The 24,616-nt window shown below is 60.1% G+C and overlaps 2 protein-coding genes, 1 long non-coding RNA gene and 1 pseudogene across 4 annotated transcripts; all 4 read left to right on the forward strand.

The window, feature by feature from the left end:
- The first annotated feature begins 8,554 nt into the window (after positions 1-8,554).
- On the forward strand, positions 8,555-11,844 carry LOC132351976 (uncharacterized). Its single transcript, XR_009498555.1, has 3 exons — positions 8,555-8,611; positions 10,213-10,373; positions 10,649-11,844. It is a non-coding gene; the product is annotated as an uncharacterized LOC132351976 (long non-coding RNA).
- Positions 11,845-11,910: 66 nt separating this feature from the next.
- Positions 11,911-13,932, forward strand: LOC132352088 (epiplakin-like; annotated as a pseudogene).
- Positions 13,933-14,489: 557 nt separating this feature from the next.
- On the forward strand, positions 14,490-17,116 carry LOC132352090 (epiplakin-like). Its single transcript, XM_059902403.1, is given in 4 exon segments — positions 14,490-14,791; positions 14,890-15,065; positions 15,114-15,503; positions 15,506-17,116. Coding segments are annotated over 4 exon segments (2,157 nt in total). The 3' UTR covers positions 16,795-17,116.
- A 1,750-nt stretch (positions 17,117-18,866) lies between these two features.
- On the forward strand, positions 18,867-24,616 carry NRBP2 (nuclear receptor binding protein 2). 2 transcript variants are annotated; one of them, XM_059901650.1, is made up of 19 exons: positions 18,867-19,270; positions 19,432-19,449; positions 19,750-19,872; positions 19,938-20,039; positions 20,137-20,226; positions 20,401-20,441; positions 20,536-20,630; positions 20,767-20,790; positions 20,863-20,946; positions 21,017-21,072; positions 21,169-21,264; positions 22,334-22,466; positions 22,583-22,685; positions 22,794-22,844; positions 22,927-23,062; positions 24,006-24,059; positions 24,149-24,212; positions 24,306-24,361; positions 24,452-24,616. In XM_059901650.1, exons 1-19 carry the CDS (start codon positions 19,148-19,150, stop codon positions 24,518-24,520), a joined length of 1,518 nt encoding a protein of 505 aa, XP_059757633.1. In that variant the 5' UTR covers positions 18,867-19,147; the 3' UTR covers positions 24,521-24,616. The 2 variants fall into 2 exon arrangements, with proteins under 2 accessions (XP_059757633.1, XP_059757634.1); XM_059901651.1 differs by lacking the exon at positions 19,432-19,449.

A 24,616-nucleotide genomic window follows, 5' to 3' on the forward strand; every position in this document is an offset into this window, starting at 1 on the left:
TTCACAAATAGGTCTTTACAATGAGAAATCTCACACGTGCCCAAGGAGACATGGCCAATTTGCGGCATTCTTGGACAGAGGGTAAAGTTGGAAGTAAACCACTATCGATGAAAAATTAATCAGTCGATCTGAGAAAGAAATGGAAAATTTTATTTGAGCCAAATCTGAGGATTATAACCCAGAAAGAACATCTCAGAAAACTCTGAGAACTGTTCCCTGGTTAGAAGTCAAGACACAGTTTATATAAATTTTTTGAGACAGAGGGCTGCACATCAAATGAGGTATTACTGACAGTTTACACAATCCAGGTCTAAGCGTCATGCTGGTGGGTCATGTGCCCCCTACCAGATGGAGGAGGAATGTTATCTTTCAGGAGTCGTCTTGCTGATGCTGGGAGAATGTCCTCTTCACGGTCGAGCAGGTATTTCTGCCTCTGGGGAGTTCTGGTCGGTGCGCAATGCAGATACATGATTCACGGTGGGGGGAGAGGGGGCCAAAGGGCAGAGACTTTTTGTTTACAATTTTCTTGTCTTGCCAGAAAATATGAGTTTTATTTCACACCACGTAACCCAAGTTACTTCCAACGTGTGAGATATTCACGTACTGTGATAAGTAGAGGTTAAAATGAGAAAGAAAAGGTGGATTTCAAATATCAGACATGAGTAACATGTAAAATAGAAGGCACGCCTGGTCTAAAACATTTTAATGCCTTAGTGTGTTTCAGGACGAGGATGTGGATTTTGATTGATTCTGCACTTTGTTAAATATTCATGTTAAAATTGACCCTTAAAAGAGTGGAGACACAGTGTGTCTGTGGTCGGGAGTCCTGACATGAAACAGGGGAGGTGACGAGAGCGTGGTGTAACAAAGGGGTCATTGACAAAGATGTGGGCGGGAAGGCCTCGGGCTGGGGCCTGGGTGGCCTCAGGCCGACCTGGGCTGGGAACTGCTGATACCGCTGTTGACTGAAAAGAGTGCACAACTGAGAACCATGAAAAAGCTGAGAACCATGTTTTCTCTGGCAGACAAAACCGAGGGCTTGCGCCCGGAGGACAGCCTCTCAGATGGCTCTGAGGTTCTGCTCCAAAGAGGTCACAGAGGGGCCGAGATACACAGCAGTTTCTGCAACAAAGATCAGGTAGTCAGCACATCAAAAGATCACTGTTCATTAAAGAAAACCAGACATCTCAGGTTAAGGAATTTAGCGCTTTTCTATGTATGGGAAGATGCAAGAGTCTGGCTCACTGAAATTCCTTGGATGTACACCTCAGCTACCTGGGGGCTGTATCCTGTGCTTTCTCATCCTGAGTCTCCTCAGGACGCACCGTGGCAGGGTGTGGGTGGCCGCAACATCCTCTGTTTACTGGTATGTCAGGGGATATTCTTCACCCACACTGTTATGGCAGAACGGGTTTCTCTTTCCCCTGTTTCTAAGGGGTCTGTCTGCTGTTTATTAGCCTGGTTCTGCAAGGTCCCTGGGTGACCACGTAATATTACAGATTTTATTGTCAAAACAGCTGACCCCAGTCAGGGAGCACAGGGGTGCCCAGAAGTTCTGGAAACCCAGTGACTGTCACACTCGTGCTGCCAGCAGGCACCTCCTGGTCAGGCTGCTGGGCCCTCTTCAGTCTAGGAGTGGACTGAGGTGCAGCCAGACGGGGCCAGAGCCCCTGGCACACATGGGGGTCCATCCTCCAGGGACCGAGGCAGTGCTGCTCCCTGGCATGAAGCTGAGCCTGTGGGTCCAGGCTGAGCCCTTTGGGGACCACGCACGCTGCTGGCAGAGGGCCTGGCATGGGGCAGGGGAGGCCTCCAGGCAGGAGGCAGTTTCACACACCCCCTGTGTGAGGAGTGGACAGTCTTTTCAACAAACAGCCCTGGGAAAACTGGGTGTCCACATGCAAGGAAGGAAGTTGGATGCTTACCTCACACCGTATACAAAAATTAACTCAAAGTGGTTCAAAGATTTAATTTTAAGACCTAAAACTATAAAACCCTTAGAATAAATCATCGAATAAAAAAACGCATGACTTTTGATTTGGCACTGACTTCTCAGGTATGACACCAAAGGCACAGGCAACAAAAGAAGAAAAAAGACAAATAAGACTTTATGAAAATTTGAAAATTTTGTTTATCCAAAGACACTGTCCTCAGAGTAAAAAGGCAACCCGCAGAATGGGAGAAAACATTCGCAAATCATATACCTGATTATTATTCAGAATATATCGAGAATTCCTAAAAACAACAACAAAACAAACAACCCAACTCAATAATGGGCAAAGGACTTGAACAGACATTTCTCCAAAGAAGATATTCAAATGGCCAATAAGTACACAAAAATATGCTCAACACCACTAATCATTAGGGATATGCAAATCAAAACTACGAGGTACCTCCCCACATCCACCTGGACGGCTACTATGAGAAAAACAGAAAATAACAAGTGCTGGTGAGGATGTGGAGTAATGGAACCCTTGTGCCCTGTTGGTGGGGATGTAAAATGGTACAACTGCTGTGGAAAACAGTATGGAGGGTCCTCAAAAAGTTAAAAATATAATTACCATATGATCCGGCAATTCCACTTCTGGGTGTATACACAAAACAATTGAAAGCAAGGACTCAAATAGATGTTTGTACACCCATGTTCAATGCAGCATTATTCAGAATAGCTAAAACATGGGAGCAACCCAAGTGTCCACGTATGGATGTGTGAATAAGCAAACTGTGGTCTGTACATACGACGGGACATTATTCAGCCTTAAAAAGGAAGGCAGTTAAGACATGTGCTACCACCATGGATGAAACTGGACGACATTATGCTCAGTGAAGTCAGCCAGTCACAGAAAGACAAGACTGCAGGATTCCACTCGTATGAGGCACCTGGAGTCGTCAAAATTATAGAGACGGAAAGTAGAAGGGTGGTGCCAGGGCTGGGGGCGGGGGAGAGTTATGGCTCCATGGATACTGTTTCTGTTTACAAGATGAAGGGCTATGGTCATGAATGCACCTAACGCCACATAACTGTACTCTTCAAGAAATGGTTCAGGTGATAACTATTATGGCATTTGTATTTTACCTCAATAGCAAAAAAAGGAAAGAAGGGAATAATTGTGAAAAATTGGAAACGACTTAAGTATCCAAGATTTGGAGAATTATTAAATTGAAAAAAAAAAAAAAAAGAATCAAGCATTTATCCTGTTTTTGCTACACAAACAGGGACACTGGGTAACCCAACAGTAGGAGACAGGAGTTTCTCTCTGCAGAGACACTCCGGCCAGTGAGCACGGACGGGTAGCAGGCGGGAACGTCTGCATGGGACAGTTACCACCCTGAGCCTCCTGACGGGAGCCCAGACCACGAGCAGACCTGCCAGAATCCCAGCTGATTTCACCCGTGTCCCACCCTGAGACATTTCAGAGCCGGGGGGTTCCCAGGGGGCACCGAGGGGCCGTGACTGGTGCTGGACAAGGGCCCTGCAAAGAGGGGAGTGGGCTGATGGGTTGGGGTCCTGAGCGCCCGCTCCCCCCCCCAGGGGCAGCCGCACCCTGAGGGACCACAGCCGAGGGGAGAAGGAGAGCAGAGGCTGGGATGCCCCCCCGCATCCTGGAGAGGACAGGGGCTTCTCCGATGGCCTGACCTGAGGCCACTGGACAGAGACGGTGCAAACACAGGTTTGCCCTGGCCCTCTCTGCGGCGGCGCTTCCCACCCTCGGACCGCCTTCGCGGCCCGTCGGGGAACCAGGGCGTGGCGGTGTCTACATCTGGGTGCTGGTTTCACTCTGTCTGGTCCTCCTTGGTCCGACTCCTTCTTTCTTCATGATTGGTCCAGGCCAGGCGGGAGGAGCGGGGAGACTTACGGGCTCCCTGACCGCGAGAACGTCCGCTCTAAGGAGGCACCACCGGCACCTTCTTGATTCAGACGAGCGCTTCTCATTCTCGTTGTAACATATTTCAGTTATGGCTTCATGGCCTCCAACAATTGGTGGCAAAAGTGGATATTTATTATGAGAGTTTTCCAGCAGATGGCAGCAAAGTGTCTTGTTCGAACAAAAAGTAGTATTTTACTCCAGCTTTCTCTTTTTTAATCTTTCTCTTTCAGTTACCATCCTATGTTACTTAAGAATATATATATTGAAATATAGTTGATTTACAATGTTGTGTTAGTTTAAAGTATACAGCAAAGTGTTTCAGTTATACAAACATACACAATTTACCCCAGCTTTCTGACAGAGAAAGGGAGTGTGGTGTTTGGTCTGGAAGGCTCCACACCAACGCCTGAGGAAGAAACAGTCCAGTCGCTGAAGGGGCCGACGCTCTGACGTCGTCCGGAGCAACCTGTGCTTCTTAACAGGCAGGGGCTGCTCAGCTGGAGGACCGACCAGCAAGCGTCGTCAAGGAAATCCCCCACTGGGAATATCAAACACGGGACACTGGTCTTGAAACCTGTCCTCCGCAAATACAGATTTCTAATCTCCAAAGCAGCAGCCACAGGTAGGACGTTTTTGGAAACTTATTAAACATGTATTCTTCCAAAAGGTGACATTTTTAAAAATCTAGAGCCTGGCTTCTTTATAATATATGACACTCAAAAGATTATGTATTGGGCTTCCCTGGTGGCGCAGTGGTTAAGAATCTGCCTGCCAATGCAGGGGACACGAGTTCGAGCCCTGGTCTGGGGAGATCCCACATGCCGCGGAGCAACTAGCCCCGTGAGCCACACCTACTGAGCCTGCGCGTCTGGAGCCTGTGCTCCGCAACGGGAGAGGCCGCGACAGTGAGAGGCCCACTCTCCGCAACTGGAGAAAGCCCTCGCACAGAAACGAAGACCCAACACAGCCAAAAAAAAAAAAAAAAAAAAAAAATCTAATTCTAAAATAATATTTAAAAAAATATTATGTATTTTGCTTTGATTTCAACCTCTTTTGGCATGAAAAAAATGAACTGATGAGTGAGGATGGGGACAAAGCATTTATCCACAATCTTAGTAAACGTGAGAATGTGATTTGCACATCACTAATAATAACGAGTTTGAAAAGTTTTTTTAGAGTTTGAAAAAGATAAGCTATGCTATGGAATAGACATTATATGAAAAAAATTCAGGCCGTGTACTGTGACTGACTGATCACACACAGGCCTCTTCCCTTTAATGGCAGAGAATATTCCCAAGAATTAGACATTCTCCACAAAAATATCAATTGGACATCTACGTGGGAAAAATTATAATGCAACTAAAAGCCAGTCAGTACACATACATATAAGTGAGTGTGAAGTGCTAGACACACTGCTTCCCAAACACAGCGACGAACACGGACGCTAACAAGTCCACCCGCAGGGACGTGGCTTCTTTTCGCCCCACCCCATCCCACCACGCACACGGACACTTGCTGATCCCCGAGCTTTGCACACACCCTCAGGTGGTGATGATCATCTAGCCGTCGTATCTGAGGTTTCATTCAAGATTTCCCCTGCACACTGTTCGATTAAAGTTCGTTTATTGATTTGGGGTGATGTGAATATAAAATGTTCCTGTATAAATATTGCTAGAAAGAGAACTGAGTGATACACATGTTCTATGAAGTTCAGGTATTAAACCCCAAGTTGTTCAATGGCAGAAATGTTACCTTGTAGGTGATCTCTGGGCTATGCCTGTAGTAGGTTCAGCTTTGGGCGAGGCACTATCTAGGGGTCAGAAGAGCATCCAAACAACTGCACACATGAGATAAAGTCAATAGTTTTCACTCGGCAGAAATCATAGGAAACTGTCATAGCGTGACGCCAGGTCACTTAAGAGGAAAGCAACCATCAGTGTCAAACAATGCTACTCATTATTTAGAGTAGGGGTCCCCAAGCCCCAGGCCGCGGACGGGTAGCGGGCACGCGAGTGACGCTTCATCGGCCACTCCCCATGCCCCCCATCACTCGCATTACCCCCTGAACCATTCTTCCCCCTCCATCCCCGCATCCGTGGAAAAACTGTCTTCCACAAAACCGGTCCCTGGTGCCAAAAAGTTGGGGACCGCTGATTTAGAGGATGAACTACAAAACTGAATGACTAAATCATGACAGGTGGGGTAAGTGTGATGGTTTTGAATGAGGGGCTGTGTGGTCACGAGTACTGTTCACCAGCGCTACGCCATCCACTGCACAGGAGGACTGCATTGCCACCCGTTGTGGTCAGGGGGACCATGTGACCAGTGCTGGCCAGTGGGGTATGAGAGGAAGTGGCACGTGGCCCCTTCACACCAGAGCATTTAGCTGCCAGTATAAGACCTTCCCAAGTTCTCACTCCTTAAGCCAGGAGGACCAGCGATATTCCAGATAATGGTAATTTCATCAGCCTGGGTCCTGAAGTGAAGGTGGCAGAGCGGAGCCTCAGCCAGCCCCTGACATGCAACATGAGTGAGGGTAAGCTTTCAGAAAGGAAAGACGAAGCAACCCAAGTATCCACCAACAGATGAAAGCATAAACGACATTGGGTATATACATACAATGGAATATTGGGCAGCCTTTAAAAAGAATGAAATCCTGATGTATGATACAGCCTGGATGAAGTTTAAAGTTACTACGCTATGTGAAATAAGCTGGACACAAGAGGACGAACATGGCATGATTCCACTTATATGCGGTCCCTAGAGCAGTTATTCATAGAACAGTGGTAACCAGAGCTCCAAGGAAGGCACCAGCTCTGGCTGGCCAGGGACAGCCCAAGGGCCTCGGGAGCAGGACAGTCACCCAGGCTTGCCCCCCGGGAGGGCTCCTGGAAGATCTGAGCTGGAGGTCACCACAGGGAGCTAGAGCCACAGGGCGAGTAGCCGGAGGCATGAGGACCAGTGGGCGCGGCTGGGGCGGGGCCGGCCACACGCAGCCTGCCCACGCCTGCAGGTGAGGCACAGGCAGGCATGCTGCCCACCCCTGGGCACAGAGAGACTCAGGCCTGGGCAGCCTCACGCCTCCTTCCCACAGCGAGGAGCTGGCCCACACCTGGGTCTCGTGGCCTGGCAGCAGTGCTGCGGGCAGTGCCTGGGCCCCGCGGAGAAGAGGCTCCGGGCTGCACTCCCGGCCACAAGCCGCAGCCAGCTCGGGCACGTTTCCCAGCGGGACCTCGTGGGCGGTGTCCTGGCGTTTGGTGAGCAGGGACGGGACGAAGGCAGCTGGCCTGACACGCCTTGGGGGGATAGGGGCCCAGGCCGGAGCTCACTACTCTATCGGGTCAGGCCTCTCCAGCGGCCAGCAGCAGCCACATAGCATAGCCAGTGTGGGGTACGCAGACAGGGACAAGGACACAGGCGGCCAAAGGTCGGCCCAGGGTCCAGGAAGCCTTGGTGAGCAGGTGTGGGCGTGGGCCTGGGGGGTGGGAGTGAGGACAGAGCCACGGGAGCCAACCCTGGCACCCTCTACCCTGGAAGCCCGGCCCCCCAGCCCCTGTGCCTGCGCAGGTGTCTCGTGGTGCCCTCATGGTCCGTGTTGGAGGTGGCTGGGTGGCCCTGGATGAGTATCTGGTCGAGAACGACCCGGAAAGAGGTGAGGCCTGGGGAAGGGGAAAGACTAAGTCCTCAGGGCCGGGACTGGGGACAGAGGAGGACAGGCCTTGGGTCCTGACCCTGGGGGTCAAGGGGCACCTGCCCCACCCCGTCCATCTGGGACCTCTGGGCAGCAAAGGGGAGGACCAGCCAGAAGATCCAGGAGTGGTTCCTGTCCTGGGCTGTGGCCCCAGCCTGCCAGGCTCTGGGCCTTCTCCCTCAGCACCTCCAGGAGTCCCCGGCCCCGGAAGGTGGGTGCTGGGACGGGCGTCTGAGAAGGGGCCCAGGTCCTCCCGGTGGACAGAACACCTGCTCCGATCCCAGGTGGAGGTGCTGAACCCATGGGGCAAGGCCTGGTCATCCCTTCCAGACACACTGGAAGCCTGCTGGGGACAGAGACCCCATCTCTTCCACGGTCAAGGCAGGGAAGCCACTCGGTCATGGAGGCAGCCTCTGAGGACAGCGTGGCCCGGCAGCCCCAGGACCGAGCAGCAGCGCAGGCAGCCGGCCCCGAGGCGGCGAGCAAGGCCGGGACGACCAAGGACACCGGACAAGAGGGGCACCTGGGTCGAGGTCAACGCCTGCACCAGCGGCCCCATGGCCCCCCTCGTGCAATAAAGTCACGTTTGTAAAGCGAAACTGCTCGCGCGGCTGGCGGGGCCGCATTTACCTTGCAAACTCCGTTCAAAGGCCGTCAGGGCGGCGCGGGACGCACCCTGCTCCCTGCGGCCGACCGCGTTCCTTCGCGGTGACTCTGGGGGAGCTGACGAAAGGGGCTGGGTAGGAGCGAGAGGACCTTGCTCCTCGGCAGCCGCCCTCCTCCCCGCCTAGGGGTGTTCACAGACCGTGCGGCCGAGGGGCGCGCGCGGGGGCGTCGACCCGGCCCCGCGTGGGCTTCCCGGTCCCGCGCCCGCGCCCCTCCCGGCTTCAGGGCGCCCGCAGCCGTCGGAAGCACCACGTGCCGCCCCCAGACCTGGGCGGGGCCGCCGAGAGGAGGGGCCTGAGCGGGTTTAAACCGGGAGGCGCCGGTCGCAGGCACAGCGGCGGACGGAGGGACTGCGGACGGAGTGCTGCGGGCACCGTGCGGACAGGTGGGAGAGCCAGGCCGGCGCGGGCGGGGCGGCCGCCGAGCGAAGCCGAGACACCTACGGGGGCTCTCGGCCCGGGGCCTGCAGAGGCTGGGGCGGGGGCGCCACGCGCCCGGAGGTGGCCCGGAGTTCTGGGCTCCGCTCCGGGCGAGCGGGGCGCTGAGGCCCGGTTCCCTCCCGACTAGCCCTGGTGCGCGGGAGTCCTGGCAGTCGCCCCCGAGCCTGGCTCCCCGCACGGGCGTGGGAGACGTGGCAGGGGTCTCGCCTGCCCAGCGGTTTCGGGGCAGGACTGGTGCGCGCCTGGGTGGGGCCGTGCAGGTCCGATTCCTTCCTGCCCCGCCCGCTGCTTTGCAGCTGGAGCCGGTCCGAGCGCCCAGGGCGCGAGGCAATTAGGCTGACAAATTGAGAGGGTGGGACGGCTCCTGGCCCGGTGCTGGGGTGAGGGAGGCCAGTGCTTACCGACGGAGGGAGCTACCTGCCGTCGGGGGTGGATGGGCACCAGGGACCCCTGCGTGGGGCCATCTCGAGACCCTTGGGAGGTAGAGGCGGGAGGGGCTCTGCCACGGGTGTGACTCTGCTCTCTCCCTTAGCCGCCCATCGTGCCGAGCTTCTGTGTGGCCTTGACCTCTGCAGTCTGCACCCAGTGCGGGCGGGCGGGATCTTTCTGCAGCTGCTCAAAGTGGGCCAAAGGCCAAGGTCACTGCCTCCATGTGTGAGCCTGAGGCAGCCTGGCCATCCGGTTCTGTTCTGATTTGGCTCAGATGGACAGCCAGAGAGGCCCCTCCGCAACCCCCAGACCAGCCTGGCGTGTGCGGGCTGCCCTTCAGGGTACTGATAGGTGACGCCCCCTCCCAGGGATGTGGACCCACCCTCCTCAGGAATTGCCCTCCCACCGCTTGTCCCCTTGGGCCACCTGAAGTGGGGCTGCTCGCAGGAAGCCGCAGGAGGGGCCTCTTCTCAGAGCCCCTTTCCAGTCCTGGGAAATCCGTTCGGCCCCTCCCCCCAGCCACGAGGCCACCCTCCCCTCTGGCCACATGCCACTGCCACTTCTGCTGGTAGCCGCCTCTCTGGGACACCTCTCTTTTGGCTTCTGTGCGATTGGGCTCGTCTGTGTCTCCCACTCCCCAGGCCCTGGACACCCCTCACATGCCCTGGTCTGTCTCTCCCGAGCTCCAGACCCCTCTGTCCAGCTGCTTCCCCAAGGTCCCCACTTCAGACTCAAGGCACCCACTCCCAGGCCCCTCTTCATGTCCTGCCTGGTCAGGGACCAGGGAGGCTCATACCAGGCCCAAGGTCGCTGCTGACCAAACAGGCCATGGCCCAGCCACGGTTACCCAGCTGCGTCAGGCAGACCCGCAGGCACAGGGCCTCTCCCAGCCCCTCACGCCCTCCCCCCACAATGGCCCTCAGGGCCCCAGCACCCTCCCTCCCACGAATCCCTTCTGTGCAGGAAACTTGAGCCTCCTGCTCAGGAGTCTGTCCTGCTCCTCTGGTTTTCCTTGCTGGGCTCCCCGGCTGCTCCTGACCCTGTGGCCCAGAAAGCCCTCCCGCCTTTTCTGGGTAGCGAAGTGCCTTTTTTCTTTCCCACCCTGGTCCCCTGCCAGACTTCAGGTGATCGGCTCACTGCTCCAACCACCCCGGTAGCCCTGTTACCTGAGGCTTCCTCTGGCTCACAAACCCTCTGAAGGCCGTCCTGGGACGAGGCACACCATACAAAGGAAGCAGGCTGGTCACTGGGCAGGCGGGCAGCACAGCACGCGTCCAGGTCAGCTCGCGGAAGCGGAGGCTGACACGGTTTCAGGGAGTGGCCTCGGGAAGGCTCCTGGGGAAGGAGGGGAGGAAGCAGATGGCAGGGAGACAAGCTGGCTGGTGGTGCGGTCTCAGCCACCCCTAGAAGGAGATCAGGGCAGCCTTGCGTCCACCATGGTCACACCGAGTCCTGGAACCCCGCTCAGGCGTCCAGCTGGTCACTCGAACAAAGCCTTTTGTGTTCTTTGCCAAGGCCTGGATCTTAACAACGCTCCTCTCTCCCCACCCCAGGTCCTCTTCCCATCTTCTCAAAGGCCTGATGATGTGCCCTGTGCGCCCGCACTGCATGGCCTGCTCGCTTCGGGAAAGCTGAACAAGTGCCATGCTTCCTGGAACCTGGCCGGGGGTGGGGGCGGGAGTGGGTGAGCGCCAAGCCACCACCTCCACGTCTGCCCGGGCCTGGCACGCACTCCGAGACTCTGAGCAGCAGACCAGCTGCAGGCGCCCCCGGGGGTCTGGGCCCAGCATCCGGGCAGGGAAAGGGGGCAACAGGATTTTGCCCAGGGGTCTCAGCAGGCACAAAGGAGCACCTCTTGGGCCCAGCTATGGGGAGAGAGGGGCCGTGGGGGGATTTAGGGTTCAGGCTCTGCAGAGCGGGTGACGGAGAGCTGCTCACAGCCAGCACCTCTGGGGGCACCATGGAACTTGAGGCTCCTTGCGAGGCCGCTGGGCATAGGTGTCCGGGAGGCAGCTGGACACGCGGTTCCGCGACCCCAGGACAGGCTGGGCTCCAGCTGCCGTCAGGGGAGCTCTCCGGCTGAACGGGGAAATGTCACCAGGGAGGAGGGTCCCCCATGCCCCGTGACCCAGAGGTCGGGAGGTCAAATCGGAAATACGTTTGTGGGGTTTGGCAGTTGGGGTCCGAGGTCACCTCAGCAAGAGCTGCGGAGCGGGGGCGAGGGCGCGTGGGGCCGAGCCTTCTCCTGAGACCCCGTGTGAGGCTTTGGGGAGCTGCGGGAGGCGAGGACAGGTGTGGAACCAGGACGTGGACTGGCTCCTGGGGCTGGGAGGGAACAGTTACCGCAGTCCGGGAGGCTTCAAACAACAGACCCTTATTCTTCCACAGTTGAGGGGCCAGAATCTGGAATCAGTGCTTCTGGCGTTTGGTGGCGATGCTGGGTTTTGGGGCCTGAAGCTGCATGCCTCCAGTCTGCTTCTGTTGGCTGGGCGTCCTGCCCTGTCTGTCTTCCTGTGAGGACACAGTCGTGTTGGAATAAGGGCCTCTCTACACCAGTGTGACCTCACCTTAACCTTAATTTAATTACATCTGCAAAGACCCTATTTCCAGAGGCCATGGCCCAGAGGACACGGGGCCAGGGTGGGCAGAGGGGGACACAGCCGGGCTGAGGTGGGAGACTTAGGACAGAGGGCAGGGATCTGGCTGAAGCCCGGTGGGGAGCCAGGAGGGAGCAGAGGCCAGGGCAGCAGTGGGTTAAGATGGGGGAGGATTTGGAGGGGTCACTGGGAAGGGGGAGGGAGAAGAACACGAATACATGGAGACCGCCCAAGGGCAGGGTAGGGACGGGGCCTTTGCGGGGCCAGAAGGAGGGCCGGTCGTCGGCGTGGGTACTGAGGCCAAGGGTGGGTGGAGGCCGAGCCTCTGCACCAGGACCCTGGGGGGAGGGGCGAGGGTGCGGGGTTGAGATGGAGGCCAGAGGATGGCCTATAGGAGAAAACAGAGCCCGCACCCCCCAAGGCTACCGTGGGGTCCCTGTGCTCACATGGTCCCTCCTGGGAGCCGCAGGGCAAGGGGAGGGACCGAAGCTGTATGTGACACCCCTCCCCCAGGAGGGCCGGCCGCACTGGAGGTGGGTCCAGGGTGCGGGGTTGACCTGGCCGTGTCTGCCCTCCCACCCGCCTGGGCCGTCTCGGGCCCCTCACAGAGTCTCTCCGTCCCCACAGGGAGCACAGCGGACCCCGGCTGAGCACGTTCTGCGCGATGAGCAGCCACGCCTCTCCTCTCCACCTCCTGGTCACCAGTGGCACTGAGACGGCTGTCGTCCCCGAGACCGTGACGGCCGTGCTGGGCACCGGCACCCCCACCCCGTCCGGGCCCCAGGCCGAGGCAGCCACGTCCACGCAGGCCAGGAGCATCGCGGGGTGTACGTGGAGGCCTCGGGCCAGGCCCAGCGTCTCTGCGCTGTCGTGAGGCAGGGTCTCCTGCCCTTTGGGCTCGGGCTGGCTCTGCTGGAGGCCCAGGCGGCCACCGGGGGCCGCACGGACCCCGGGCAGGGCCAGCTGCTCCTCGTGTCTGAGGCCCTGCGGCAGGCCTGGTGGGCCTGGAGCGGAAGAAGAAGCTGCTGGCTGCTGAGCGCGCCGTCACCGGGTACTCTGACCCTCTGGGGGTGGGAAGCTGGCCCTCTTCCAGGCCGTAGGGAAGGAGGTTGTGGACAGGGCACTGGGCTGGAGCTGCGGAGGCCCAGCTGGCCACGGGGGGCCTGGTGGACCCCATCCAGGGAGTGCGCGTGGCCCCTGAGCTGGCCTGCCAGCAAAGCCTCTTGGCCCAGGAGACATGGTGTGGGCTGTTGGAGCTTGGGCCCGGCTCAAGTGCCCCAGGCTTCCTGGACCCCAACACGCTGGAGCAGCTGCCGTACCGGGAGCTGCTAGGCAGGTGTGTGCAGGCCCCCAGCACGGGGCTGGGCCTGCTGCCCCTCAAGGTCACTTTCCGTACGCTGAGTGGGGCACTGAGCCTGGCCGAGCTGCTGGAGGCTGGGGTCCTGGACGGGGAGACGGCCCGAGGCCTGCGGGAGGGCAGGCTGGCGGTGCCGGATGTGGGTGCACGCACCGAGGTGCAGCGCCACCTGCAGGGCACCGGCGGTGTGGCAGGGGTCGTCCTGCTGCCTGCAGGGCACAAGAAGAGCTTCTTCCAGGCCACGGCCGAGCACCTGCTCCCCATGGGCGCCACGCTTCCGGTCCTGGAGGCTCAGGATGCCACCTGCATGCTGGTGGACCCAGCCACCGGCCGGCAGCTGTGGGTGGACGAGGCGGTCAGGGCAGGCCTGTTTGGACCAGAGCTCCACAGGCAGCTCCTGGCAGCAGAGCAGGTGGTGACGGGGTATCATGACCCCTTCAGTGGCATCCGAATCCCCCTATTCCAGGCCATGAAGAGGGAGCTGGTGGACCGGCCTCTGGCGCTGAGGCTCCTGGTTGCCCAGCTGGCCACGGGCGGGCTAGTGTGTCCTGCCCGCAGGCTCCGGCTGCCCGTGGAGGCCACCCTGCACGTCGGCTGCCCGGACAGAGACTCGGCAGCATCTCTCGCAGGCGGCTGGCTTCTCGGACCCCGGCATGCAGGAGAGCCTCAGCTATGGGCAGCTGCTGGCCCACTGTGTCACCGACCCAGAGACGGGACTGGCCTTCCTGCCCAGCTCAGTGGGGAGCCCTGGAGAGGAGCCACAGGGGCCCCCGTTCACTGAGCACAGCACCCAGCAGGCCTGAGAGCCGCCGTGGCCACCGTCTCCATGGGCACGTTCCAGGGCCGGCCCGTGTCGCTCTGGGAGCTGCTGTTCTCCGAGGCCGTCCCCATGGAGCAGAGGGTGACACTGAGCCAGCAGCACAAGGACGGGGCCCTCTTGGCAGAGGAGCTGGCGGCTGCGCTGAGGGCCGCCCACGAGCAGGCTGCAGCCACTGCCAGGACCACCTTTGCTGGGTGAGGATCCCCGTGACTCCAGGAGAGCTGCAGAGAGCGGAGATCATCAACCAGGGCGTGTACAAGCAGCTGGAACGAGGCCGGACCACGGCCCAGGACATGGGCAGCCTGGCCTCAGTGCAGAGGTACTTGCGAGGCACTGGCTGCATCGCCGGCTTGCTGCTGCCCAGCTCCCAGGAGCCCCTCAGCATCCACGAGGCTTGTAGGAAGGGGCTTCTCAGGCCTGGCACGGCCCTCACCCTCCTGGAGGCGCAAGCAGCCACTGGCTTCATCACTGAAAGAAAACGAGGGGTATTCGGTGGAGGAGGCACTGAGGGCTGGTGTCATTGGGCCCGACGTGTTCGCGAGGCTGCTGTCGGCTGAGCGCACCGTCACCGGCTACACCGACCCCTACACCGGGGAGCAGATCTCTCTCTCTTCCAGGCCATGAAGAAGGACCTCATCGTCCGGGAGAACGGCATCTGCCTGCTGGAGGCCCAGATCGCCACGGGCGGCGTCATCGACCCCGTGCACAGCCGCTGCCTGCCCATGGACGTGGCCTACCGGCGCGGCTACTTTGATGAGGAGATGAACCACGTCCTGGAGGACCCGAGTGACGACACCAAGGGCTTCTTTGACCCCAACCTGCAGCTGCTAGAGTGCTGTGTGCACGACCCCAACACAGGGCTCTACGTGCTGCAAGTTGTAAAGAAAGGAGAAACCTACATGTATGTCGATGAAGCCACAAGGCAAGCCCTGCAATCCAAAACTACCAGAATGCACGTAGGGAGGTTTGCCGATCAGAGGGTTTCCTTCTGGGACCTGCTGTCCTCTCCATACTTCACAGAGAAAAGGAAGAGAGGGCTTGTCCAGGAGTACAGAGCCCAGAACTCAGCCTAGAGCAGTTGCTGGAGATCATCCCCATGACAGTCAAAGAAACAGAAAAGCGAAACCAGGTCATCAAGGTGGCAGCCATTGGAGGGGGGGTGACAGCTGCAGAGCTAGTCAACTCGGGAATCATCGGTAAGAAGACACTGGATACACTGCACAGCGGGGGTGGCTGAGGGGCAGGGCCTCCAGCAACTGCAGCACGTGAAGACCTACAGCCGGAAGGCAGCGGCTGTATTGCAGGGGTGGCCACACCCTCCACCCAGGAGGTGATGAGCATCTACGAGGCCAGCAGGAAAGGACTCATCCCCGCGGGGTTTGCGGCCCAGCTGCTGGAGGCTCAGGTGGCCACGGGGTTCATGCTGGACCCCCATGGCCACCAGAGGCTCTCTGTGGACGAGGCCATGGCTGCCGGCCTGGTGGGCGAAGAGCTGCAGGAAAGGCTCCTGAACGCTGAGAAGGCTGCCAAAGGCTACGCAGATCCGGCCACAGGACACACAATCTCGTTCCAGGCGATGAAGAAAAAGCTATTGAAACGGAACTTGGCACTCAGACTGCTCGAGGTGCAGGTGGCCACGGGGGCATCGTGGACCCGCTGCACCACCACCGGCTTCCGCTGGACACGGCCTACAGACGCAGCTGTCTGGACCAGAACACGTACCCACTCGCTGAGGAGCAGAAGTGCATGCATAAAAGGTTTGTGGATCCCAACAGGCAGGAGAAGGGGACTTACCAGGAGCTGCAGGAGACGGGCCACCGGGAAGAGGGCACGGACTGGGCCCTGGTCCCCAGGGTCAGCGGCAGACGGGACTCCAACTTCATCAACAAGGCAACCAGAAGGGCCCTCAAAGCCGAGCGGGTGGATGTCACAGTGGGAACGTTCAAGGGCCAGAGACCATCGGTCTGGGAACTGCTGAACTCAGAATACTTGACAGAGGACAAAAAACATGAGTTAGTAGTAAAATACAAGAGGGACACGGCACATGCACTAGAGAAGGTAGTAAAAGTTATTTTCGAGACAACTGATGAGAAGGAAAAGAGCAATAGACAGTTATGGTTCAGAGGGGTCAGGAGGCAGATCACAGCCTCTGAACTCTTCCAATCAGGCATCATCACCGAGGAGGACCGGAGGGAGGGCGGGCCACCGTGGAGGACGCCAAAAATGCCAGGGGGTAAAGCGCTACCTGGAGGGCACCAGCTGCATCGCGGGCATGCTGGTGCCCGCCAAGGACGAGCCCAGGCGCCAGGCATGCTGGTGCCCGCCAAGGACGAGCCCAGGCGCCAGGAGAAGAGCATCTACCAGGCCATGTGGAAGGTCATCCTGAGGCCAGGCACAGCCCTGGTGCTGCTGGAGGCACAGGCAGCCACCGGCTTCGTCATCAACCCCGTGGAGAACCGGAAGCTGACTGTGCAGGAAGCGTTTGCAGCCGGGATGTTCAGCAGTGAAACCTACCAGAAGCTGCTGTCAGCCAAGCGCAGCGTCACCGGCTACACCGACCCCTACACCGGGGAGCAGATCTCCCTCTTCCAGGCCGTGAAGAAGGACCTCATCGTCCGGGAGCATGGTATCCGCCTGCTGGAGGCCCAGATCGCCACGGGCAGCGTCATCGACCCCATGCACAGCTGCCGCCTGCCCGTGGACGTGGCCTACCGGCACGGCTACTTCAACAAGGGAATGAACCGCATCCTGGAGGACCCCAGCGACAACACCAAGGGCTTCTTCAACCCCAACACACACGAGAACTTCACCTACGTGCAGCTGCTCCAGAGGGCTACTCCTGACCCAGAAACAGGCCTCTTGTTTCTTCTCTGTCTGGAAAGTGAGTGGGTATTCTTTCTAATTGGTTGTTTTTTCCAACCCTGAAAAACATATGACAATATTTTTAAACACTTTTTAGTGTGCCAGTATCTGTGTGCAATGTGTTCAACTTACGTGTACAGTGACATTCTACTCTCTTCCATCCTTTTTTGCTTCTGGTTCCTCATTGCATTAAAGGAAAGGCATTGTCCTTTATGATTTTTTTCTTTTCACCCTTGGTGTTATCAGTTGTGAATTTTCAATTAAAATTTCACAAGTGGCCATTTCTGATAGACTCTGATGCATTTAGAGTGAAGGACTTTCCTTTGTTTCCTTAGCCTATCACACTGAAGTGTATGCATCAATTTGTTATATTCCCATTTTAATTAAATCCGTTCTTTTCAGTTATCGATTTTTCTCCTGTTTGTTGAGTAAACCATTTCCCATCAATTTCTCGCTGTAGTAAGTGCCTTTTGGGTCTCAGTTTGAGGTCCACCTGCCATTATTTTCCATCCTATGGCTGTGCTTTGAGGGGGCAGAGGCTGATTCTGTCCCCTGGTGCAGCTCTCCCAGTTGGTATGACCCCCTTGGTTTGCGTCACCAGCTTTGTTCTGGAGGTATGGCCTTTACAACGTACAAAGAATTGTTAGTATGTCAACAAAGCTTTTTTCTTTGATTTCAGTTTTTTGAAGGTTCATCCAGAGAACTCTTTATCCTTATTGTAGATATGAGGTTAATCACGGGAGATAAGCATTGACAACCTAGGTTGGCATACAGTCGTATCCAGAATGGTCTCTGCTTACACTGCAGTTCAGGTATCAGACGCTCGGATGAGCCTGGAACTTCAGACACTCATTGCAGTGTCTGGCTGGGGCAGGTGACAGAGGGCCAAGTCTTGCTGGTCCCTCCTTTGCGACACAGAGCGTTCTGAGCAGTGTGAGTGATGGTTTCACAGGATCGCCTGAGGTGGGTGGAGTGGGGAGTGCGGGGGCTATGCTGGTCTACCAGGATGACGGCAGTGGAGTTATGTCTATGCAGAAGGTTGGGAGGAAGAGAGGTGTGCAGGGGACTCCGAGAGACCAACAGGCTGAAGGCCTTTGAACCCGGGGGGAGGAGCAGGAGGTCAGGGTTGTGGTTTAAGTTTGAGAGAAGGCACACACGTGTCCACTACTTTTCTCTCCAGAAAGACATAGTGAAGGGAGGGTGAGGGCTCAGCAGGTGTGAGCGGGAGGAGACTATTGAAAGGTAGTGGGGGTTTGGGATAAAGGGGGTTTTAGACAAGAATTCTAAAGCACATCCCCTGTTGACATGGCTGGAGAGTGTGGGGGGCCTCTGGGGTCGGGGCTCCCTTCTGATGGCTCCACTGTTCCTGAAGAGCCATCAGCAGAAAGCGGAGAGAAGGCCATCCCGGAATGTGGGAAGGTGGGTGTGTGGACGTGAAGGGGAAACACCGAATTGCAGGCCAGTGGGAGGTCTGTGGTCACTAATTAAAGTCCACCTGCTTGCGTATTTTTGTCTCCTTCGGGGACCCTCCCACGTGTTCCTTAGGGGAGGGGGGACGTGCCGGGAGAGCTGGCCTCCCCGACGCCCATCCCTGGCCTTCCCCCAGACCCTCGCGGTGATCCCCGGGCCGAGCGGGCTGCGCCCGGCCCGCTCCACGCTGGGTTCACCCCAACGCGGGCGCCCGGGGACTGGGCCGGGTTTCAGGATGTGTGTGGCAGGAGTGTGGTGGGGAATCGGTGCAGGAAGTAAGTACCAGAGGCTCCCAGGGCTGGGCAGGGCCGGTCGGCGCAGGCCTCTGCGCGCCCGGGGAGGCCCCGACGGACCCGGCTCTGGGCCGCCACGCAAACCCCTGTGCCCGGGCCGCTCGCCTCAAGCTGGTGCCGGGGCAGCCGAGAGCAGCGAGTCCCGGGAGGAGCCTGGCTGGGACCAGGCAGCTCCGCCGGGAGGGGGGCCTTGGGAGGGGGCCTTGGGAGGGGCGGGGCCTCGGGGCGGGGCCCTAGACGGGGAGGGCGGGGCATCTGACGGGGCGGGGTCCGCGAGGCGGGGCCTTCGTGGGTATGGGCGGGGATCGTGGGCGGGGTCTCGGCCGGGGTGGGGCTCCACGCGGTGGGCCCCTGGACGGGGGACAGGTGGGGTCTCCGCCGGGCGCCGCAAGGGCTCTACCTTCTACGGGGAATCTCCGCTCGGGCTCCGGCCAGGGGAGGCGGCTCCGGCGGGGCAGGCGGGCTCCACCCCCCGGCTGGCCGCGCGCCCGCGCCTCCCAGTTCCCGGAGCCCGAGTAGGGGCTCGAGGTGGTGGCGGCGCGGCTCCGCTCCCAGCTGGGCGTCTGGGCGCGGGGCCAGGACGGGAGGGGAGCGGCGGCGGCGGCGCTGGGCGGCGGATAGCGCGGAGGGCGGTGGCCTGGACCCGCCGAGCCATGGCGGCCCCGGAGCCGGTGCCGAGGCGGGGCCGGGAGCGGGAGCGGGAGGACGAGAGTGAGGACGAGAGCGACATCCTGGAAGAGAGCCCGTGCGGCCGCTGGCAGAAGCGGCGGGAGCAGGTGGGCACGGCGGGGAGGGGCGGGTCGCCACCCACCTCCGGCGGAGGGGCCCGTGAGACCACGCGGGGCCGTGCGGACTCTCGGGGAGCCAGAAAGCCGGAAACCTCTCCGAAGCGTCGCGCAGGCGGCCCCCTTCTCGACGGGCCCTTGCACTCTTTTAGCCTGGCGCCCACGCCCTGGTGAGGAACCCCCGATTCCCTAAGCCTCCTCCCGAGACCACCTCCCCATGCCTCTGGGACCAGCTGTTAGTCCTCTGGGGACCAGCCTCAAAAACACCCGGAGCATGACCCAGATCCCCTCAGCCCAGCCCAGGATACCAAGCCTCTGCTCCTGGGTGCCCAGCTTCCCCCCAGAGCAGGCCAGCGCCTGCCTCACATGCTCGGGCTGCTGGAAGGGAGGTGAGCGGAGACCTAGCCCGCACCCTCTTCCTCTCCCCCACGCACCAGCTCACTCGTGCCGCCCCCCCCCCCCGCCCCCAGGTGAACCAGGGGAACATGCCCGGGGTCCAGAGCACCTTCCTGGCCATGGACACGGAGGAGGGGGTGGAGGTGGTGTGGAACGAGCTGCACTTCGCTGACAGGAAGGCCTTTTCGGCCCACGAGGTAAGGCCTGCTGCCCCCCACCCCGCCCACCCCTCCCCAGCCTGGTGACCGCCCCCCCTTCCCAGGAGAAGATCCAGATCATGTTTGAGCAGCTGGTGCTGGTGGACCACCCCAACATTGTCAAGCTGCACAAGTACTGGCTGGACGCCTCGGAGGCCCGAGCACGGGTGAGCCCTGGGCACACCACGGGGAGGGGGCCGCCAGTGGGTGGGGCGGCTGTGGGCACCCACCGTTGGTGGAGCCCGTGAGCCTGCCGCCTTGCAGGTCATCTTCATCACAGAGTACGTGTCATCGGGCAGCCTCAAGCAGTTCCTCAAAAAGACCAAGAAGAACCACAAGGCCATGAATGCCAGGGTACAGGGAGTGGGCTGGGTCAGCGTCAGGGACAGGGTGGGGTCGGGGTGCACTGGGGACAGAGGTGGTGAGGGGGTGCTGGGCGGCCCTGGGCACAGGAGCGGGGCTGGGCCGGGGCACCTCGGGCCCAGCTGCCTTTCCTGCGCTCATCCCACGGAGTCCGTCCGCCGCCAGGCCTGGAAGCGCTGGTGCACGCAGATCCTGTCCGCGCTCAGGTGAGGGCCTGGGCTTGCCCGAGCACCTGCCCTCGGCGCCCCCACCTCCCTGGCACCCCTGACCCAGCTCCGCCTGCTCTCTCCTCCTCCCCAGCTTTCTGCACACCTGCAGTCCCCCCATCATCCACGGGAACCTGACCAGCGACACCATCTTCATACAGCACAACGGCCTCATCAAGATCGGCTCTGGTGCTGGCGGAGCGGGGCTGGGCAGGAGCGGGGGGCGGGGGGCGGGGCTGGGGGACCTGTCTGGGCCGGGGGTGGACGACGCCCAGTGCCCCATCACGCTGACGCCTGCTCTTTCTCCCCGCGGTGACCGGCTCAGTGTGGCACCGGATCTTCTCCAATGGTGAGTGGGGACCCTGGGGGGACGGAGCGTGGGAGAGAGGTCCGGTCTGCTCATCCCACGCTGTCGCCATAGCGCTCCCAGACGATCTTCGAAGCCCCATCCGTGCTGAGCGGGAGGAACCTCGGAACCTGCACTTCTTCCCGCCAGAGTACGGAGGTGAGTCTGGGAGGTCCCCCCTCACCCCTGGCATCCGCCTTACCTGCCCTGACCTGCTCTCCTCTTTCAGAGGTTGCCGATGGCACTGCCGTGGACATCTTCTCTTTTGGGATGTGTGCACTGGAGGTACTAACCCCGTGGTCTCTGGGCTCCTCCCAGCTAACTCCTCCCATCCCACCTGTACTGTCCCTTCCCCATGCCTGACCTTGCCCTGCCCCCCAGATGGCTGTGCTGGAGATCCAGGCCAACGGGGACACCCGGGTCACAGAGGAGGCCATCGCTCGCGCCAGGCATTCTCTGAGTGACCCCAACATGCGGGTAAGCAGCTGGCCCTGCCCCTACCGGCTGGCTCTCAGTGTTCCAAGGAGGGCCGGTGCGGTGCTTTGGGCAGGCCTGGAGGTGCAGCAGGTCAGGGCCAGGCCCGCTGCGCAAGCCTCCACCCCACCACCCCCGCAAGGAGGGCCTTACTGGGCGTGCATGTTGAGTTGCAGACGTGAAGGCTCTAAGGGCACATTCTCAGCACAGAGAGACCGGAGAGATACTTCCCGTGTGGACACAATTTTTATGCCTATTTTATAGATAAAGAAACAGGTTTAGAGAGGCTTTAGAGCGAGTGGTGGAGCCGATGTTTGCGTCCAGGTCTGCCCGATTCCACATCCCCGCCTGTAAGCCTTCAGGAGACCAGTTAGAAAGGACGCGGTCCTAGCCTGCGTTGGGGGCAAGGTGGGTGGGGAGCCGGCAAAGGGCATGTGGACGGACGGAAGCTGCAGCCACAATCTCTCTGGCCAGAGTCTGGCGACTGTCTGGCTTCAGCGCATGACCTCTGGGGATGGGGGAGGGAAGTGACGGGGCCTGGACAGGACTGACGAGGAGGTGGAGCCAGGATGGACCGGAGAGGCAGTGGAGGGCATGGATGTGGGGCAGGGCAGGGACACTTCAAGGTCATCTCCGGAATCGGGCCTGACCTGAGGCAACCAGAAGAGGGGCAGGCTGTAGGTAGGCGGGCTCTGGCTGGGCTGCACTGACCTCGAGGCCCGCGCTGATCTTTCAGCACTCTGCCCAGCCCCAGGGCTGCGAGGCGGGGGCTGGTGTCCTCCCCGAGCAGTGCAGCTTCACCTGTGAATTGGGGACGACAGTGCCAACCCGCCACGATTTTTGTGAGGGGAGCTGGAAGTAGAGCACGGGCGGTTCTGGGCCCGGGGCAGACTCAGCTGCCCTGTTTGAAGAATCAGGTCCTGGCTTGGCTGCTAACGGGCTGCCTCCACTCTGTGCACGTTGCTCCACGAAGGCTCCCACGGGGTTGGGCCCTGCAGGGGCCCCTTCTCCTCACACAGTGGGGCCAGAGTGGAGGGGCTCCACCGACTGCAGCCCCCTCTCCACACCCCAGGAGTTCATCCTCTCCTGCCTGGCCCGGGACCCTGCCCGCCGGCCCTCCGCCCACAGCCTCCTCTTCCACCGTGTGCTGTTTGAGGTGCACTCGCTGAAGCTCCTGGCCGCTCACTGCTTCATCCAGCACCAGTGTGAGGGGCAGGCCGGCCTGGGGGTGGGCCAGGGCCTGGGGTCGGGATGCAGAAGGAGGCCCCGCAGGAGCTCGTGCTTCAGGGCCCACTGCCCTGTGTGCTCCCACGGCCCGCAGACCTCATGCCTGAGAACATGGTGGAGGAGAAGGCCAAGGCGACGGACCCGCACACGGTCCTGGCAGAGATCCCCCGGCCGCCCCGGCCCCCGTTGCAGTGGCGGTGAGCGGCCTGCAGCCCAGAAGCCTCCCCTCTCCTCCCGGCCACGCCCCCCCAGCCCTCCCCTCCGGCAGGACCGCCACCCTCATGTTCTCTTCACACCCATACTAGGTACTCAGAGGTCTCCTGCTTGGAGCTTGACAAGTTCCTGGAGGATGTCAGGTGAGGGCTGGAGTGAGGCTGGGGAGTGGGCGACTGTCAGGCCTGAGCCCTCAGCTGCCACCACCCCGCACTGTGTCCCTAGAAATGGGATCTACCCACTGATGAACTTCGCTGCTGCTCGGCCCCTGGGGCTGCCCCGTGTGCTGGCCCCACCCCCCGAGGAAGCCCCAAAGGCCAAGACCCCGACGCCAGAACCCTTTGACTCAGAGACCAGAAAGGTAAGCCTCTAGCCTCCACAGGCCTGCCCACTGCCCAGACGGGTGCCCTTATCAGGGGTTTCAAGTCCCCCAGCCCGGCTCTCCTCCAGGCTGCCAGGAGAGACCAGGTCCTGGCTGACCCCCTTTGTGGGGCTTGGGGGGCAGTCGTACAAGCTGGGATACCCCCTTTCCCAGAGGCTCCACAGGGGAAGACCCCTGCAGGCCCCTGTCCCATACACGCTGCCTCTCGGATCCCACCTCCTTGGCTTGCTGATTTGCTGACATCTGTGACCTGGTGTTTCCGCCAAGGCCCCCAGGCCCTGTGTTTCCCCCGTCCCCTCCTCCTGCTAGGCTCCCCACTGGCCAGGGGCCTCCCCGGCCACCCTCTCCCTTTCCTTGTCCACACCCACTGGGCTCCAGAGCCTCTGGCTTTGGCCTTGGGTGTGTCTCCATGGTTACCTCCCTGATCTGGGCCCCCTCTGTTCCCCACTTGGATGCTGCACCAGCCCCCAGCCTGGCCGCCTTCCCCGACTTCCCAACCAGAATTTATGTTCTAATAGCCACAGCTGGGGGTCCTCAGCGCACGCCCCCAACCCCCCCCTGCCCGGCACGCTGAGGCCTGGTTTTGCTGGCATCCTGTGCTTCTGCTGTCATATCCCTGCACACCTCGCTCCTCCCCCACCCCCTTCCCACAGCTCTCTCTTTGTTCAGGTGTTCTCTTCACCTGTGAAAACTCCTATTCATCCTTCAGTACCCAGCTTCAATGTCTACTCTGGAAGTTTCCCTCAACTCGCCAGGCTCCTAGCAGTGAGATGTGCTTCCTAGGCTCCCCTTGGAGACCGTCCTCATTTCCGGTCTTTACGACCCCTTTGTGTCTGGGCCCCTTCGACACAGCATCTGCTTTTGCTGCCCAGTTGCTGAGTTCCAGCCTTCGTGGGTGACCTTGGCCTCCCCCTTCCCCCAGGTGATCCAGATGCAGTGTAACCTGGAGAGAAGCGAGGACCAGGCGCGCTGGCATGTGAGGGGGGGGCGCCGCCCACAGAGGCGTGGGAGCGCGGGAGGGGCGGGGCCGACTCCCGAGCCCACCTCGCCCTCCCGCCTCCCCAGCTCACGCTGCTCCTGGTGCTGGAGGACAGGCTGCACCGGCAGCTCACCTACGACCTGCTCCCAAGTAGGCCGCTGGGCGGGACCCTGGGCAGGCGCGGGGCGGGCACGGGCGGGCAGCGCTGCAGCCTCACGCCCGGTCCCCACGCCCCTGCCGCAGCCGACAGTGCCCAGGACCTGGCCGCCGAGCTGGTGCACTACGGCTTTGTCCACGAGGTGAGGTGCGCAGCCGGGTACGGCCAGCCTGGGAGGGCCGCAGGGTGGGCCGCGCCCCACCATCCCCCATGCCTTCCTCCCGCCCTGCAGGACGATCGGCCGAAGCTGGCCGCCTTCCTGGACAGCACCTTCCTCAAGTACCGTGGAGCTCAGCCGTGACCCTGATCCCGCCTCAGCGCTCCAGCTCCCCAGCCCCCCGGAACCAGACCTGGTGGCTCCCGTGGGGAAGCTCGGCATTGGCCCCAGCGTCTGGGT

The sequence above is a fragment of the Balaenoptera ricei genome, chromosome 17, assembly GCF_028023285.1.
Source record: "Balaenoptera ricei isolate mBalRic1 chromosome 17, mBalRic1.hap2, whole genome shotgun sequence".
Classification (NCBI taxonomy): Eukaryota; Metazoa; Chordata; class Mammalia; order Artiodactyla; family Balaenopteridae; genus Balaenoptera; species Balaenoptera ricei.